The sequence below is a fragment of the Engraulis encrasicolus genome, chromosome 18 (assembly GCF_034702125.1).
Source record: "Engraulis encrasicolus isolate BLACKSEA-1 chromosome 18, IST_EnEncr_1.0, whole genome shotgun sequence".
Lineage (NCBI taxonomy): Eukaryota > Metazoa > Chordata > Actinopteri > Clupeiformes > Engraulidae > Engraulis > Engraulis encrasicolus.
Window position 1 is genome coordinate 40,931,660 of NC_085874.1, and position 17,228 is coordinate 40,948,887.

Sequence of the window (17,228 nt, forward strand, 5' to 3'; positions counted from 1 at the left end):
TGTTCGTGGATGGCACTGCCGTTGTCTCTCCACAGAGCCCATTTTATACTCTGACCAGAATTCTCGCCCAGACCATCGGGCGCGCAAGCAAGGAGGAATCTCGTACCTCAATACTGCAGGACGGCCAAAGTGCCCCCCCTCAGTTATCTCGCAGCCTCCCGCGAAGAAGGGAAGGAAGAACACCAATTAACAGCAGAGGGGTGGTCTTGGCCCCTGATCGAAAGACAAGGGCTTGGTCCATTATCATTTGTATCACATTATATATATATCAAAATGTCTGAAATATGTGGAGGGTATATCTGCACATCGAAATCCAATAGTTTTGCCCTGTGCGTAATTTGGGCTAATTATTTGGGTTACCTGGACAATACAACGTAGAGGTAGGTCTACATCATTATTCCTATTTTAAGATGTTCCATCTGGAAAGTTAGTCGTGATTCAGCTCCATTTCCTTACGTCATATAGCTCTGAGTCTAATTTTCTGCGCGCTAGAGTTGGTTATGCTACATTACATGCGGCCTTTTATGGTGAATGCTACTGATGGTGTAATTTCAGCATTTTTAAATGAAATGTTTATGGACTCTGGTGCCTTTATTGATAGGAAGTCATGACTGGAAGTGAGTGGTGAGAGTTGTAATAAAAAGGTGATGTAACGTCAGAAATATGGTCTGTATCGTAACAAGCGTGAGACATCTTAACACAGCAGGGCAATTTAATTCTCTAGGCCTCCGGAGGGACAGTGTCAGTGAAGTTCTTGCGCCCTTGAAGGAATGTAACGGACAAGCAATGTGTCAGCTCTGCTTGGCTCGGGCGTGGCCCGTTGGCTCTTTTGGACTCCGATGTTTTATAATGACTTAATCGGGGCCACTGAGTGAAACGCATGTAATGTGAATAGTTCTCTTACACGTCCACATTCTACAGTGGGTTATATTCCAGTCAGATGCCAAAAATGGGCACTATGCTGGGTTTTGTACTGGTTGCATGAAAGGGCAAATTCAGCTAAAGCTATACTGTAGGCCTACTTAAAAAAAAAAAAAAAAAAGTCTGTAGCCTATACACCTCTTCTTCAGTTAAATCAATGATTGAGTTTTGCCTGCAGCCTACCTCCAGTCATTCTCTGAGTCTGGCAGTGTGTGTGTGTGTGTGTGTGTGTGTGTGTGTGTGTGTGTGTGTGTGTGTGTGTGTGTGTGTGTGTGTGTGGGAGGGGGGGGGAGAAAAAATACCCACTTACAAAAATGCCACTGTAGCCTATGGCTTTAAGTGGAGTGTAATAAAAGTTTGACAGATTCTGAGTAGAGTTAACTGCATTTGATTTGTTGGCTTGGATTTTCCTGAAAAATACTCATCATGTAATCATCAATCTATGAATGAGATTGAGAATTGAGTTTAAAACTCTTCTGATAGTTTAAAAGTCTGTAATGTAGGGCCTAAATATATTGTAATTGCTTGAGCAATATCATCCTAATAGATGTCTAGGTCTTCTGAATCTCTTCTACTGGTTGTGCTTAGGGTCAGATCTAGACAGGGTGAAATGGCATTTAGTCATTATGCTGCAAAATGCTGGAACCAACTGTCTATCCAAATTAAAACAGCCCCAACAAATTATAAACAGCTTTATTCTCATCTGCCCTTGATGGTAGTTAATTGCTATCTATAAACATATATATTTTTTCTTCTCTTTCTCTATTTTCTCTAATCTTAAGCACATTGAATGACAATTATTAGTGATAATGTGCTAAGTTTTGATTGATTGATTGATTGATTGATTGATTGATTGATTGATTGATTGATTGATATTTCATCTTAAATCATTAGGCTATTAACCTATAGGCTATGTGTAGACAGTTTGCACAAGAAGAGCAACTAACATATTGAGGATAGGCTACTTAATAATCTCTAACACAACACCCTCTACAGCCTACAAGCATTGCAAGCAATGAGACTTCTTCAGTAGGCCAAGGACTACAGGACCGTGACATTGTATTTCCAGGCAGTGCTGACAGTGTCACAACACAAGGACATGATAATCTCTTCATGCTTTGAAAATGGCCTTACACTCACTTGCAAAAATGTTGTAGATTGAACAGGATGAATTATAGGCCTAGTAATTTGCATTTGTGATATACCGGTACTAATATTTGGTTGTTAACTTGTCAAATTTCTTTCATGTTTTCAGGGTGATAAAATTACTAGAAACGATTGCTGTTGGTAAAGAAGTAAACACCCCATGTTTTTTTTTTTTCAAACGTCATAATGAGTGCAAACCAATTAAGTTGTGACAGAATGCGACATGTTTCATGTCGGAACTAATATCACATCGGTCACACGTGTCGACCGGAGGCATTTCTTTGGAACTCCTCTGGTACCTCTTCTTCGAAGTGTTTACAACTAATCAGAAATAAACGCTTTTCTTTCAGCTGTAGAACTCTAACAACACTAGCTTTTCTACCTCTAACTAAACGCAATGGCAGGGAACTTTTGGCAGAGTTCGCATTAGTAAGTATGCAATAAATTCACTACACGACGACTCTTTTATTCGTAGAGATAGCTTTGTTATGTTTGAGACTCGATACAACTAGTGCTAGCTGCAGAAAAGCTAGCTATGTATGATAGCATTGAAAATGAAGGTACCATCTCCTCTTCTCACAACTCATTCTTTGTTAAAGTTACTGACACTACGAAAAATTACAACAGTGTATTGAACATCCATTGCACGAGAAGACAATGACACTCAACCTGTCAGTTATGGTTTGTCTTAACGCTGTGGTGGCTAACATTTTAAGATAACGCCAAGGTATCGCAGCGTCATTTCCTAAATTTGAAGCAGTTCAGTTGACACTGACCTGAAGTTGTTTTCAGTATTTTTATTATGATTGGCATCATTTGCCTTCCCTTTTACGGCGACGGCAATGTGATATTAATCAACAATGCTTTGTTCAACGCAGGTGTTGGACTTGGGGTTTGATTAGTGATGTAAATAAACAAAACATGTCCAACAGGGATTTGGCGAATACGTCTCCATATTCTTTATGCTGCCTTGTTAACCAACCTCGTATCTTCAAATTGGTGGGGTGGGTTTCCACATTTAACTACATGTCACCCATAATGAATGGTCGGCTAGGGATATTTTCTGCCAGAGCTGTGTTGTCGTGTCAGCTACATCAAATTTCCTTCCTGTGTACATCACACACGTTTAGCAGACGCTTTCATAGAAAGCAACTTGCAAAGACAACATGTTAATAGAATAAACGTGTGTGAATGATACAGAGCAGCACAGGCCACAGCAGTTTACCAGAAGTGCGAAGCAAACTAAGGTCGGTAATAACGGTGAGGTTGTCGTGGTGGTCTTATAGTTTGCAGTGGGTGCTGGACAAGCAGGATCTGTTGAAGGAGCGCCAGAAGGACCTCAAATTCCTCTCTGAAGAGGAGTACTGGAAACTGCAGATCTTCTTTGCCAATGGTACAGCGTCTTGTGTACTGAAACAGATATTTCTCATAAAATATATGATCAACCTTAACTTCAGTGCTACAACTGTGTAACTATTGTAAGCCAAAGGATTTCCAAAGGCACCCTGAAAGATTAAATTAAAGCCTTCAGTGTGATGGTCTGACGTGTTATCAAGTGACTTTGTCAGAGCCTGCAGATGTGTATTTGATCAAATAAAGACATGCATGTGTATTTGATTAAATGAAAATTCATTTTATTCTAATACCAATTTTTGTTCTTAGTTATTCAGGCCCTCGGTGAGCACCTGAAGCTTCGTCAGCAAGTCATTGCCACAGCAACTGTGTACTTCAAGCGTTTCTATGCCAGGTGACTACACATGGTTGACACGTGCTGTGGAGAGGTTATCATGTTTGACATGTTAACAACACCATAAACTAGAATGATCTACCGGTATATCCGAGGGAAAATAATTGTAAACTGTTCTGAATATATATTTGTTTAAAAAAACAAACAAAAAACATGTGGTCTTAATTATGTTCATACTAATTTCATGGTGAGAGTCTGGAGTGGCTCTCTGATTCAAAATGATGAACTCTTTGCTAAGATTTGAAGTTTTTGCCTGCCAATATGTATTGTCATCATACACTCCCTCCCTCGCCCTTCCTCGTCCAGTTCAATGATGGGCTCAGATGTGACGCGAGAGAAATGACAATTGAGCAGAAGGAAAACAAATCACATTACTCATACACCTCCCTACTCGTGAGTTGTTTGTTCTTGTTGAATATGAACAAGAAGTATCTGGCCTGTTTCCCTTGTGTCTGCAGGTACTCTCTGAAGAGCATTGACCCCGTCCTCATGGCGCCTACCTGTGTCTTCTTGGCCTCTAAAGTTGAGGTAGTGCACATTCTCTGCTGTTACCACACACACACGCACACGCACACACACACAGGTCAAAGACGTCCAAAATGAAATTGTCCTTCAGTGTGACGCATAACTTGTTCTGACTGTAACTGTAAATTAAAAAAACTAATGAACTGTAAAAATAACTGTAAAAAACATGATTTTAAATTGTTTCAAGTGAATGGATGACAGCCAGGGCTTTCATGAATTCACTGGAAAAAATAAATAAATAAAAACAGTCATGTTTTTACAGTTACAGTCAGCAGAAGGTATCCGTTACACTGAAGGACAATTTCATTTTGGACATCTTTGAACCACTCACACTGCAACATGGCATCATACCAGAGCGTTAAGATCACATGCTGACTTGAATCGTGTAGCGCAGGGGTATTCAATTAAATGTCAACGAGGGCCAGTTTTTAAAATTCCTCCCAGTAAAGGGGCCGAACTATACGTATGTTTTATGGTTGCTGACTATCAATGAAAAAAATATGGGACTCTTCATTGAGGTGGGGGATCTAGGGGTCCTCCCCCAGAAAGTTTTGCCTTTCTTAGATGTAATTTCCTGCATTTTAAGGTCCGTTTCAGCTCAATACGGAACCCATACTTTTATCTCTAAATTCCGAAAAATGATTCTGCATTTCAAGGGGCTTGTGGGGGGCCAGGCATTTGAATAGCCCTGGTGTAGCGTGTTTGTGCGTCACGATGTTGCATGTTAACTCATGCTCCACAACGCCCTGTGATGGGTTAGGTTTAGGCATTGTTTTGGTCAGGCCACAAATTCACCACAATTTTGACATTTCCTAGCTTGTCTTGCTGTTCTTGGCGAAACTAAAATGGCAAAAATGTTGCTTTTCTGACAGGTTAGGGTTAGGCATGGTTTTAGTCAGGGCACAGCAGAGAAACAGAACTTTGCTGATATGACATAACAGAGCAATAACCATTGCTGTGGTGGCTAACAATTTAAGCTAACGATGAGTGGAAGTGCCAAGGTATTGTAATGTCATGCTCTCATTTTCGTGCACGGCAACGAAAATTCGCACAGCAACAGAAATTCACTGTGCGAACCTTGTCACGTGACAAAAGTGCTTTCCCACGACGTTTGGATCTTTACATGCTGAAGTGGCGGCTAGTCAAACAAATATTGAAGCCGCCGGGCAGCTGAACTGGGGAGAATTCTTTGCCAAGACGCGCTGTTGTACAAAGAGGCTTGAAGATGATCCACGTTATTGTTTACTTTATTTACTCTCTTCACGGTTAAAAGTTCCACATGTTTCCATCGATAAAATCCAGATATCCCAAAACAGTGAGCAAAGGTGCAAGGCGCTGTGCAAAGAGTTTAAAGTGCAGGTATTGTGGTCATAGTTCTTAAAATGTACAAAATCATGCGGTCAGCAAAAGTTGGCTCTCCCTAGCCACCTGCCCTCCACTACTACTATTCAGCCATATTCCGCCAGCACCAGGTAATATACTAATCTAATCACCACATGACCCAATCATGCATGTCACCACCCCCAACCTGTCAATCACAGTTCTAAAACCAAAATCTGTCCGCAACACATGCAAAGGCGTATTTATTTCACGCCAGTGTATTCGGTCGCACCTCAATGTGGAATACACTGGCGTGAAATAAATATGCCTTTGCATGATGCCAGTACACACACACACACACACACACACACACACACACTCTTATGGTGTACTTGGACTGTAACCTCTGCACTGTATTTAACCTTCTATTCTCTTGCTTGTGAAGGAATTCGGTGTGGTGTCCAACACCAGACTCATCTCTGCAGCCACGTCTGTGTGTAAGTGACTACAGTATAAACGCTCATCTTCATTCAAAGACGCTGTGACCGTAAACATGACTGAAAGAGTAGAACATCACGTTATCATTTAACATCTGACATTGACTCAATGTCAACTTGATATGAGGCAGGCTCAGTGTCCCAATAGCAATGCGTACATACACTATGTGAGCATAGATGTATTGTTTATGTCAGTGCAACATTGTCCATGTCTTGTTTGTTAATTGTACAATTCTCTTATTTATTTTACAGTGAAAACTCGTTTCTCGTATGCCTTCCCCAAAGAGTTCCCATACAGAATGAACCACGTAAGTCACAAGTCCTCTGGTTAAGTCCAGTTTCTTTTTTTCCTTTTTTTAAAAGTATGGTTTACGGGTCTTTTCAGGCTTTTATTATGACAGGATAGTGTGAGAGGAGACAGGAAATGAGGTGGAGAGAGATTTGGGGTAGGGCTGGTACTCGAATCGGGGTCCCCATGGGCATGCAAGCCCAAATGTGGGGGGCTTAGGTTACGTCCAGTTTCAAGAACAAAACTTACCCCTTCAACACTGTCCACCGTCCTTACTGTATGTCAGGGGTGTCACACTCAAATTGATTGAGGGCCAAAATTAAAATCTTGAACAAAGTCACGGGACAAACTCAAAATATTTATTCACATATTGTGTTGCATAGGAGTTTGAGCCGTTTCATTGGCCTGGGCCCACTCCTATTCCTGTGGTGCACCAAATTTCATGTTCAAGTGTTGTTATTGCGCCATACATGGGCCGACTGTAATACACATTTGAAATGATCTCGCCGACCGAATAAAATGACTCCGCGGGCCAAATTTGGACATCCCTGCGTATGTCTTGTGCAACATTTTGGACTCGTGGTGGCAAATCGGGTGAAGTGAACATTCAGGCGAAATTCAGTCAACAGGTCGTTGCGGCTAGACAAATCCATTCAAATCCATTCAAACATGTATGCAGCTGATTTGATTGGCTGGTGGCAGCGAAATTCACACCTCATTTGCCTAACATTTACATAATATTATTTGCATATACTGTAGCTGTGTTGGGGTCTGTTTAATGGCTGCATTTTTGATTGCAATATGTTTTGCAAACAGACGTCAATGTGCTGTTGCGTGTGTGCATGCGTGCATGCATTCAGACAGGACATTCCTAACACTCCCTGCTGTAGCTCAGGCCATCTTCATTAGTCTCTGTGTCATTGAGGTGGCTCTGTGTCAGGAGTTAGGAGTTTGTCAACCCTGGGGGGGTCAACCAGTAGTGCCACATTCCCCCCACCCTGTTGCCACCGACCTGCTAGAACTGGCACGCGGGTGCGGCCGTATGCCACTGCCCTGGCGCCACCCATCCACACCCTCCCGTGCTCCGATATGGACCCACACACAGTCCACCAATCTCATCATCATCATCACACACATTGGGTGCAATTTAAACTACGTCTTCCTGTCCTGTCCTCTGGCCTCCGCGTCAGCATCGTGACGCAAGGCTTGACGTCATTGCTGATGACGTGTTTGCTCAATATCTTGCCAAAATGCAATTCAGAGGTCATTCTCTTATTTGGTATTTAGTATACCCTCCAGGAAAGGACACAGACAGAGAGACAGACAGACAGACAGACACACAAAGCAACACACACATCTCAACATCCCGTCAATCATCTCACCAGTCCCCACCCATTCTATGCCTTCCCGCCACACTCTAACCGCCCTGTTTCCTACCCCGAGCTCACTATAGCCCCAACCCCTCCGTTTTCAACCTACATTCCACTTCAACAGGGGCCAGCGATTTGATTATTTTCGATACTTAAGGAATGCCCTGCTTTACGGCTGGATTCGATTGTTGGCGTTAGTTTTGATGCATGGATGCATATCGATTATTATTTTCACCCCTAACAAGTGATTAATTATTATTCGGTTTCGGCCACACATGTTCATTTTAGTGCATCTCTAATATCCATTATTATTTACACCACACACACACACACACACACACACACACACACACACACACACACACACACACACACACACACACACACACACACACACACACACACACACACACACACACACACACACACACACACACACTCAGCGTCCTCCCGTTGTGCCCCTCCTCTCCCTGCCCGATAGCAACGATTCTCATGCCTGTGCCAAGTGGTGCGCCCTGCCTGAGCTGCTGTAAGTTATGAATCTAAGTATCCATGCTAGCGGGTGATGGCGATGGCGATGGGCTGCCATAATAATGTGTGGGCTTCTCCTGTCCCACGCTGCCAGGGAAATTAGGATTGATTAGCTGTGAATCATTAGCAACAATCCTGTATCCGATCAGCGGCACTCTGCAGCACGCCAGACCATCCGTCATTGTTGTGTGGTGTGTGTGTGTGTGTGTCTGTGTGTCTGTGTGTCTGTGTGTCTGTGTGTGTGTGTTTGAGCCCACCCTTGCTTGTTGCTGAGGGTGCTAAGTTGTTTTCCATTACAGCCTGTTTGTTTGTTTAGCAACGGCCCACTTCCATTTCCCTTGCCTCTCTCAGCCTCTCGTCAGACCGAGATGGGAACTCCGAGGTGGTGGCTGATTGTTGTTTTTTTTTTAGTGTAGTGATGGTGCGACATGATAACTCTGTACGCAGGGAGGGCTGGTCCAAATTAGAGGAAACGCTATGGTGCCCCAAACATTATTTTAATAAACCACTCTTTTATAGCTCTGTAGTATTCATCAACATGTCTGATGTGTTGTAGTGTTATGGGCTGCATCATCAACCATCTCTCTCTCTCTCTCTCTCTCTCTCTCTCTCTCTCTCTCTCTCTCTCTCTCTCTCTCTCTCCTCTCTCTCTCTCTCTCTCTCTCTCTCTCCTCTCTCTCTCTCTCCTCTCTCTCTCTCTCTCTCTCTCTCTCTCTCTCTCTCTCTCTCTCTCTCTCTCTCTCTCTCTCTCTCTCTCTCTCTCTCTCTCTCTCTCTCTGCAGATACTGGAGTGTGAATTCTACTTGTTGGAGCTCATGGTAAGACATGTTGGGCACTGATTCATGTTATAACCCTTTGTATTGAGGTATAGTAGTTGTGGGTGATGCGGTCATTCTGCTAAGATCAAACAGAGAAAATCTGTGAAGGCCAGTGTTGTAATGGTTAAGATCCCCAGTGCTGATTTTAACAAGGAATCAGCTACAGGTTTGATTTCCATAACTGTACACTGTAGGATACAAAATTGTAAATGGTGTATTGAATAACCAGTGCTTCCAGTGTAATTTCTAAAGGTGCTTTGCCAAAAAAATACACTTTTAACGCCACACCATCTTGACTAACAAAAATTGTGGGGGATCGAATAACCATTTGCTATTGGAGAGCTGAACTCTCGACTACTATTCTTGTAGTTATTTAGTTGAATGGCATGACACACAGGCTGACGTTTCGAGTCTAAGCCATCTCCAGCATCTAGTTTGAAAAGTCTGTCTGTGCATCATGATATTCCTAAATGATAGAGGATGAATGTGCATTTCCACAAAAAAGAAACTAGAAGCACTCAGATAGGGGATTCAGGCCGACCAGAACGGAGCCGGTGTCTGTGCCTGCACCAGTTACGTTCGGCACTAAAGTGCTTACCTGCGAACCGCCCGTGTTCAAACCGGGCTCCGAACTTTTCCCGTATGTGACTGTTACCTGGATGAACCTGCTGACGGCCACGTTGTCATCACGGTTCGCCGAGAAAAACCAAGTATTTTGCGGTTCGCATTGCGAACCAACTTTCCGGTTCGCGAACGTTAATATCTGTGGCGTGAACACGACGGCCAGTTCGCGATTAGTTGCGGGAACGGGCTCCAGTACGGTTCTCAGTCGGCCTAAATGCGCTTAGAGTGCAAACCTCCGTCAAGGCCATGGGGTCACTGATGCCATAACATCTACACGCTGTGGAATCCTATGCCTACAATAGAACTTTTTAAAAGAAGGTCCTGATTCCGGATCGCCACCAAAATTTAATCACTTGTTCCTTTAGACATGTCCAACAACTCAACAAAATTTCAGCAAAATCTGTTTTTAACTTTTTGAGTTGACTGACAGACAAACAAACAAACAAACGAATGGACAAATAAACCAACGCGATCAAAAACATGTAATGAGTGTAATGTAATGTGTATTAGGGCTGCACAATTAATCGAAAATAATCGAAAATCGTGATTTAATCATGATGTCGTGATTTCCATCGGGATGTAATCGTGGCAATAGTGACCTGCCTTCGAGAGTCCTTGAAGCCAGAACATACTGACAGGCTGGCGTTTCTGGCCAGAAATCTGTCCACCCAAGTTTTATTCTATTGCCTCTTGAATAATTATTACAATTCAGTTTTATTTTGTTCATCCCTTATATAATTCATTTTTGGTTATATTTAATTTTGTTATAATTAAAAAGAAAATTTAGCAAAAAAAAAACAATAATCGTGATTAATAATTCTGATTCCGATTTTTACCCAAATAACTTAATCATGATTATGATTTTTTCCATAATCTTGCTGCCCTAATGTGTTTCCTGTGCTGTGTTGCAGGACTGCTGGCTGATGGTAATATAATGCAATGTGTTTCCTGTGTTTGCAGGACTGCTGCCTGATTGTGTACCACCCCTACAGGCCGCTGCTGCAGTATGTGCAGGATATGGGGCAGGAGGACATGCTGCTCCCCCTGGCATGGTGCGCTCATAGCATCTAGTGTGTGTGTGTGTGTGTGTGTGTGTGTGTGTGTGTGTGTGTGTGTGTGTGTGTGTGTGTGTGTGTGTGTGTGTGTGTGTGTGTGTGTGTGTGTGTGTGTGTGTGTGTGTGTGTGTGTGTGTGTGTGTGTGTGTGTACATGCGTGCGTGCGTGTGTGCATGCGCAGGTGTGGATGCATGGATCTGCTTAAAGGTACACTGTGCTCATTGAAACTGCTGCCTATTGCCAAATGTGATCTTTTCGTGAATATGTACTAAATAATACACTCATAAACCCCAATATACAAAAAGTTTCGCAGCTGCAAAATTATATTTCTGGATATTCAAAATGGCAGATATGGAGAAGATCCACCTTTTCATGCAAGAAAAGTGTTTTTTTCCCAGTCATAATGAATACTTAAAATCTGATGGTGGTGGTAAGAATTCATGAAACATTCCTGAATGGGCAGCAGCATGAATTCTGGAGAGAAACTGCTAAAAATATTGCACAGTGCACCTTTAAAGCCAGTTGTCAATGAGACGTCATGAATTGGCTGTACTGTGTGTGCGCTCCCCCGCCTGTAGCAAGTGTCCAAAACACATATTGACATGCCTGTTGTGGTTTTCAGGAGGATAGTGAACGACACGTACAGGACTGACCTGTGTCTCCTCTACCCGCCCTTCATGATCGCTCTGGGTGAGGCCTCATCACTTAACATTTTGTCTTCATTAAATTATATTTATGTTCTTTTTTTCTGTTCTTTCTTTTCAATTGATGGTTGTTTAAATGTATTGAATTGGATAGAATGTTTTAACTGTATATTATTTTATTGTTGGACCCCAGGAAGAATAGCTGGGTCTGTGCCCAGCTAATGGGGATCCTAATAAACTTAACTAAACTACACTAAACTAAACTCATGCACCTTACCAGGACTTATGTTCTTTATTAAATACTATTTATGTCTTAGTTCTCTCCACTCTACATCACAATACTATATCATAGACTTATCTGTCAACTCTCATTCTTGGTCATGCTAATATCTTGTCTACCTCAACTCACATAATATGTTTCTGCTTAATTTCTGTAGTTTTTATTTTCCCTCCCTGACTATTACCTGTGTTATATGCGTCTTGAAATGTCCATGCGGAAATTATGTGTATTTATGTAAGCTACTTCACACTTTAATTTTTAACATCCTTATTGGGTGGGCACTTCAGGAACTCCTTGAGGGTTACCTTACACCTGTAGGCACCACGTTGGTCGTTGGTCGTTGGTTTTTGTCACTCTGCAATACCTATCTGGTGGTTTGTGTGTGGTGCAACGTTAAATGTCTTCCCCATTTTCCCTCCTCTAGCTTGTCTGCACGTGGCATGTGTGGTCCAGCAGAAAGATGCCCGACAGTGGTTTGCTGAGCTGTCTGTCGATATGGACAAAGTGAGTGCAGCGGTTTATGTTTTAACAGCTTCTAAGTGATAAGAGCTTATTTATTTGGAAGTGGAGCACATACTCTCATTCAGATATAGGGCTGCACGATTATGGAAAAAATTATAATCACAATTATTTGGATCAAAATCGGAATCACGATTATTAATCACCATTATTGATTTTTTTTGCTGAATTTTCTTTTGAATTATAACAAAATGAAATATAATCAATAATTAATTATATACGGGAAGAACAAATTACACCTAAATTGTAATAATTATGTAAGAGGCAATAGCATGACACTTAGGTGGCCAGAAACACCAGCCTGTCAGCATGTTCTGGCTTCAAGGGTGCTCGAAGGCACGTCACTATTGCCACGATTAAATCCCAATTGAAATCACGATTTCGATATCTGGATTAATCATGATTTTCGATTAATTGTGCAGCCCTATTCAGATACTGTAAACCCTTGGGGATTAATGAAGTTTCTCTACTACTACTAAAGGCTTTTCATCATCAGCTAGTCAGTGTGCCCTTATTCTCTGCTCACTGTATTGCAGTGATGCAGTCATGTAGAAGGTGACATGGAAGGCTCCTCTCGTAGCCCACCCTGCATTACATTAACATTACCTTCCTCTACCAAACATTACTTGTATGTATCTTGTCAAAAAAGGGAGTCCAAGGCACTCTTCTTGTGGAAAAATATTAAAAAGCCTTTATTGAAACATGGCTAAAAGTTTTAAAACATGGGAGCAGAGACCCACGCGTTTCGGCGCAAGCCTTCTTCATTACATTACTTGTATTTCATTATTAGATTAGAGTCTTGCCTGATGGTGTGTGTGCACGTTTGTGCATGCATGCGCGCGTGCACACACCGACCTAACAACCATTGTGGGTGCCATATGTCCCCACTAAGGTAGTAAAATCCCCTTAATGGTACAAATGCTGTCCAAAGACAAATGCTGAGGCACTCAAGGTTGCAATTTTTTAACTTTTTTATTTGGCTACATTGGAGTAGCTCCGTCCCCTTAATGGTACTTTGTGGCGTCCACATGTTTTGCCCCGTAAATCTATCAGTGATTTTCTTGGTTGTTGTTTTTTTTGTTACTGGTAAAATTAGTGTAAAAACACTTCCCTACAAAGATATTGTGTGCGTGCGTGTGTGGTGTGTGTTTGCAGATCCTTGAGATAATTCGGGTCATCCTGAAGCTGTATGACCAGTGGAAGAACTTTGACGACCGTAAAGAGATGGCAGCCGTGCTTAACAAGATGCCCAAGCCTAAACCTCCACCCAATAGGTATTTTACAACCATAATGTCATCGTTATATAATATTATAGTCACATTCTTATAGAATATAGAATATCTTTGTATTTGTCTCAACACGCTAATATAGTTATTATGGGTTTTAGGTGGAGTAGGTATGCTATAGGTTTAGGCTCAAAAGGTAAGCTTATTGTGTTAAGTTATACCTCAAGCACATATCAGCAGTTCAAAGACGATAAGTTGATGTATTACAACCCATTTAAGCCTAACGCACCTTTTAATGCCCTCAGCCTATACAAAACCTAAATATCACAGCCTCTGAAGCACGTAAACAAGCATGTGCTAGGACCCTCATCTTGCTTGAGAGTGTGTTCATTCAGGTCTAATATGCCCACATTTTTAATAAAAACTCAAATCTCAAGAGCCTAAATGCAGCGTATATGTCACTCCAGGTACCTAGGCCAATACAGCATATGCAGCATCAGGCTAAATGAGTTTTTAAAGTTGTCAGTCCTCATCATAGGCCTAGAGTTGCCTGTGTCACCAGTTAGCCAGCTACATACAGTGTATGTATTGTTGCTGCGCACGAGTGCAGATGTTAGCATGGTGGTGCCAAGAGTCACACTGGATGGGGGCTAGGCATGATACAGCACCGCTAATAACACACTGTGCTTTTCACTCAGCACTGGGTCTCACAACTGTAATTCATCATGCAATGAACAATTATTCAATTTCTCTCAGTGTTGTGGTGAGGAGAGTTGATGTTGTTCTTAGAGTCATGTGCTGTAGACTTGCCTATGGCACTGTATGTGACAAATAAATTAGGGATTCTCTCAATGTTGTGGTGAAGAGAGTTGGTGCTGTTTGTAAAAAAAAATTTGGAGGGGGTTTTCTATGCCCTCATTACAACAGGCCAGTTAGAGAGGCGACAGGAAATGAGCTGGGAGAGCGAGACAGGGAAGGATCGTCAAATGACCTCAGGCCAGAATCGAACCCGCGTCACCGGTGTAGCAGTCTAGTGCCTAGCCGATTGAGCTGCGGCTGGGGAGAGTTGATGCTGTTTTGATAATAAACAAATAAATGCTCACTTGATCACTAAATCTGTCTCTTTGCTCATCTTTCATTTTTTTTCCCTCAGCGAGAATGACCAGAGCTCCAACGGCAACCAGAACAACTACAGCCAATCATAAACCACTGCCAGCAAAGCAACCCCAGGAGCCATCCAACCAGCATTCCCCTCCTCTCGCCCCTCCCGCCCACCTCTCTCTCTCTCTCTCTGTCTCACTCTCTCTCTTTCTCTCTCTCTCTTTCTCTCTCTTTCTGTATATCTCTCTATTTCTCTCTCTCTTTCTGTCTCTCTCTCTCTCTCCCCTGCCCTGTCTCTCTCTCTCTCTCTCTCTTTCTCTCTGTCTCTGTCTCTGTCTCTTTCTCTCTGTCTCTGTCTCTCTCTTTCTCTCTCTCTCTCTCTCTCTCTCTCTCTCTCTCTCTCTCTCTCCCCTGCCCTGCCTGTGCTCTTGGAGGAGGTAGAGATGGGGGTGCCGTGCCGCACAGATTGACACAGCCTTCTGCCAATCAGACGAACAGAAGCAGAGAAAATGGACTCATGTTGTGCCTCTACTTAGATGCTCATTGGCCCTTAAAGGGAGGGGAGGTGGGCACAAGGTCCAGATTGTGTTTGGGGATTGGGGTGGCTGGGGGGGTCTATTGGGGAGGTTGGTGGCAAGAGGTGAGAGTGGTGGAACAGGGGCCCGGCCTATACTACGAATCTGGTTCAGGAGTAAACCATGTTAAATTGAGAGGTAAACCATCCACTAGAAGAGCCTGGAGGAGTCTTCTAAATGTCTCTTCAATTAGATGATTGACCTCTTAACTAATCATGGTTTACTCATGAAGCAGCTTCTTAGTATACACCTCTGGTAAGAGGGCAGATAGTGGATGGGTTACGTTCAGGGGCTAGAGGGTGTGACAAATGACATTATGGGTGGATTCCAATCTGCAGACTTCCGTCCTCCCTTGCTCACTTTCCTGCTTGTGTTCTCATGATGATGTCATTGACGACAGAAAATTAATGCAATATCTTGCAAAATCACTATTCTAATGTCATTTTCTCATTTGCAATTGAGAGATGGTGAATGAAAAACAGTCCCCCAAAAGTTGTTGTGGCTAGGCTGACAGCTGGGAAACTTGATTAATTTCTTCAAGGAGGAGGGGCCAGGATGCGGGGCAAGGCCACAAGAACAAGTGGAGGACGGGAGTGTGCATATTGGAATGCACACTATGGGAGTTGATGATCCTGACTTCCTTGAACTATTCCACAGAGCTCCTGTTTCAATGGGAATTCAGTGAGAACAAAGAAAACTTGATCATGACTGTGTGTGTCTGTCTGTCTGTCTGTCTGTCTGTCTGTCTGTCTGTCTGTCTGTCTGTCTGTCTGTCTGTCTGTGTGTTTTATGGAGTGTCTTCTATCCTCTGGGAGTAGGCCATTGTTTGTTTTTTTCACCATAACTTCCTCTTCAGCAGACATAGCTGTAGATGATTGGCTGGCAGGTTTTGGCATTTTGATTGGCTCCACCAAATAGAAACACATCATTACCACCAGTAGAGTATTTCAAGAACATGTTTAAGTGATTAACTGGCCAAGTTAACTACAGGCAGGGCTAACTGGCCATGTGGCATAGCGGGCATTTCCCAAGAAATGAACTTGTACATAACCTACAGGCAGCCTACATATGTCCTTAGCTCCTTCCCTGACTTGTACAAGTAAATTAACCTTATGAAGCATCTGATGCTGAGTAGGTGTTGGTATGAGGGCCCTGGATGAAATTTTGCTTTGGGCCCCGTAAAGGCTTCGGCCGGCCCTGCTCGTAGGCCCCTATTTTCAGAAATATTTACATTTCTGAAAATAGGGGGCCCGCGAGGGTGCGGAGCCCACCTGTGAGTCAGTTCTATGTCGCTAACAAGGGGTTATGAGGGGGCCCTTTAAGCCAGAAGTGCCCGGGCCCTATTTCTCTCCCAGTCCATCCCTGACTTACAGGATGTGGTGAGCCTGCTAATGGACAGACCACAGGTGTCATTTAGTTAATAAAATGAGGTGAACTTACCCTGGTTTACTACTGAGCCAGGCTCTTGAAATGCTCCCCAGGAAACAACCATGACCTCAAAGGACACCATAGATATGAGCACTAGATATCTCGTTGAGCCTTTTGGCAGACATCTTCTACGTTGTACAGTAAGATACTTCAAGCTAGTGCATTTCCTGGATCCATGTGATGTCAGGTGAACACCCTTTAGGAGGAGACTTAAGGTTAGGAGACCTTTGGAGACTTTAGGTTGAGAATGAATGGTTCCCTTGGCGCTGCAGATGGCAATAGTGCACATCTTACACAAGCCGTCACTAAATGCCACAAAAACAGAAGAAGAAGGAGAGGACAATGCCCCCTTAGGAGACCGAACTTGAGCACACTCCTTTGTATTGGGTGGGCGGAGTTTGAATTATCTTTCTCTAGAAGATATTAGCTTTTGGCATGGCTCAATCCCTGGGCGCCGCCCGACTGGGCCCAGTATCCTGTGTTTTTCAGAGATATTGTTTTACTGCCGCCTGCAGGATAATTTGTGTATCGCCTCACCATCAATTGACAGCAGCGTTATACCGGCTAAACTTGGCGTCGATCCAACTTGAGCCTTTTGTACCAATACATAGG

General features: G+C 42.9%; 1 protein-coding gene across 1 annotated transcript; it reads left to right on the top strand.

The window, feature by feature from the left end:
• The first annotated feature begins 2,362 nt into the window (after positions 1 to 2,362).
• On the top strand, positions 2,363 to 14,890 carry ccnc (cyclin C). The gene is made up of 12 exons (XM_063222516.1): positions 2,363 to 2,496; positions 3,354 to 3,460; positions 3,730 to 3,814; positions 4,273 to 4,342; positions 6,105 to 6,156; positions 6,409 to 6,464; positions 9,129 to 9,164; positions 10,749 to 10,840; positions 11,466 to 11,533; positions 12,192 to 12,271; positions 13,442 to 13,560; positions 14,666 to 14,890. Exons 1-12 carry the CDS (start codon positions 2,465 to 2,467, stop codon positions 14,715 to 14,717), a joined length of 849 nt encoding a protein of 282 aa, XP_063078586.1. The 5' UTR covers positions 2,363 to 2,464; the 3' UTR covers positions 14,718 to 14,890.
• Positions 14,891 to 17,228: the final 2,338 nt, after the last annotated feature.

Excerpts from the sequence above, each read along its gene's own strand:
- ccnc (XM_063222516.1), top strand. The coding sequence starts at position 2,465 with ATGGCAGGGAACTTTTGGCAGAGTTCGCATTA. Across the intron at positions 3,815-4,272 it reads TTCAAGCGTTTCTATGCCAG|GTACTCTCTGAAGAGCATTG; the intron begins GTGACTACACAT and ends TTGTGTCTGCAG. Across the intron at positions 9,165-10,748 it reads TCTACTTGTTGGAGCTCATG|GACTGCTGCCTGATTGTGTA; the intron begins GTAAGACATGTT and ends CTGTGTTTGCAG.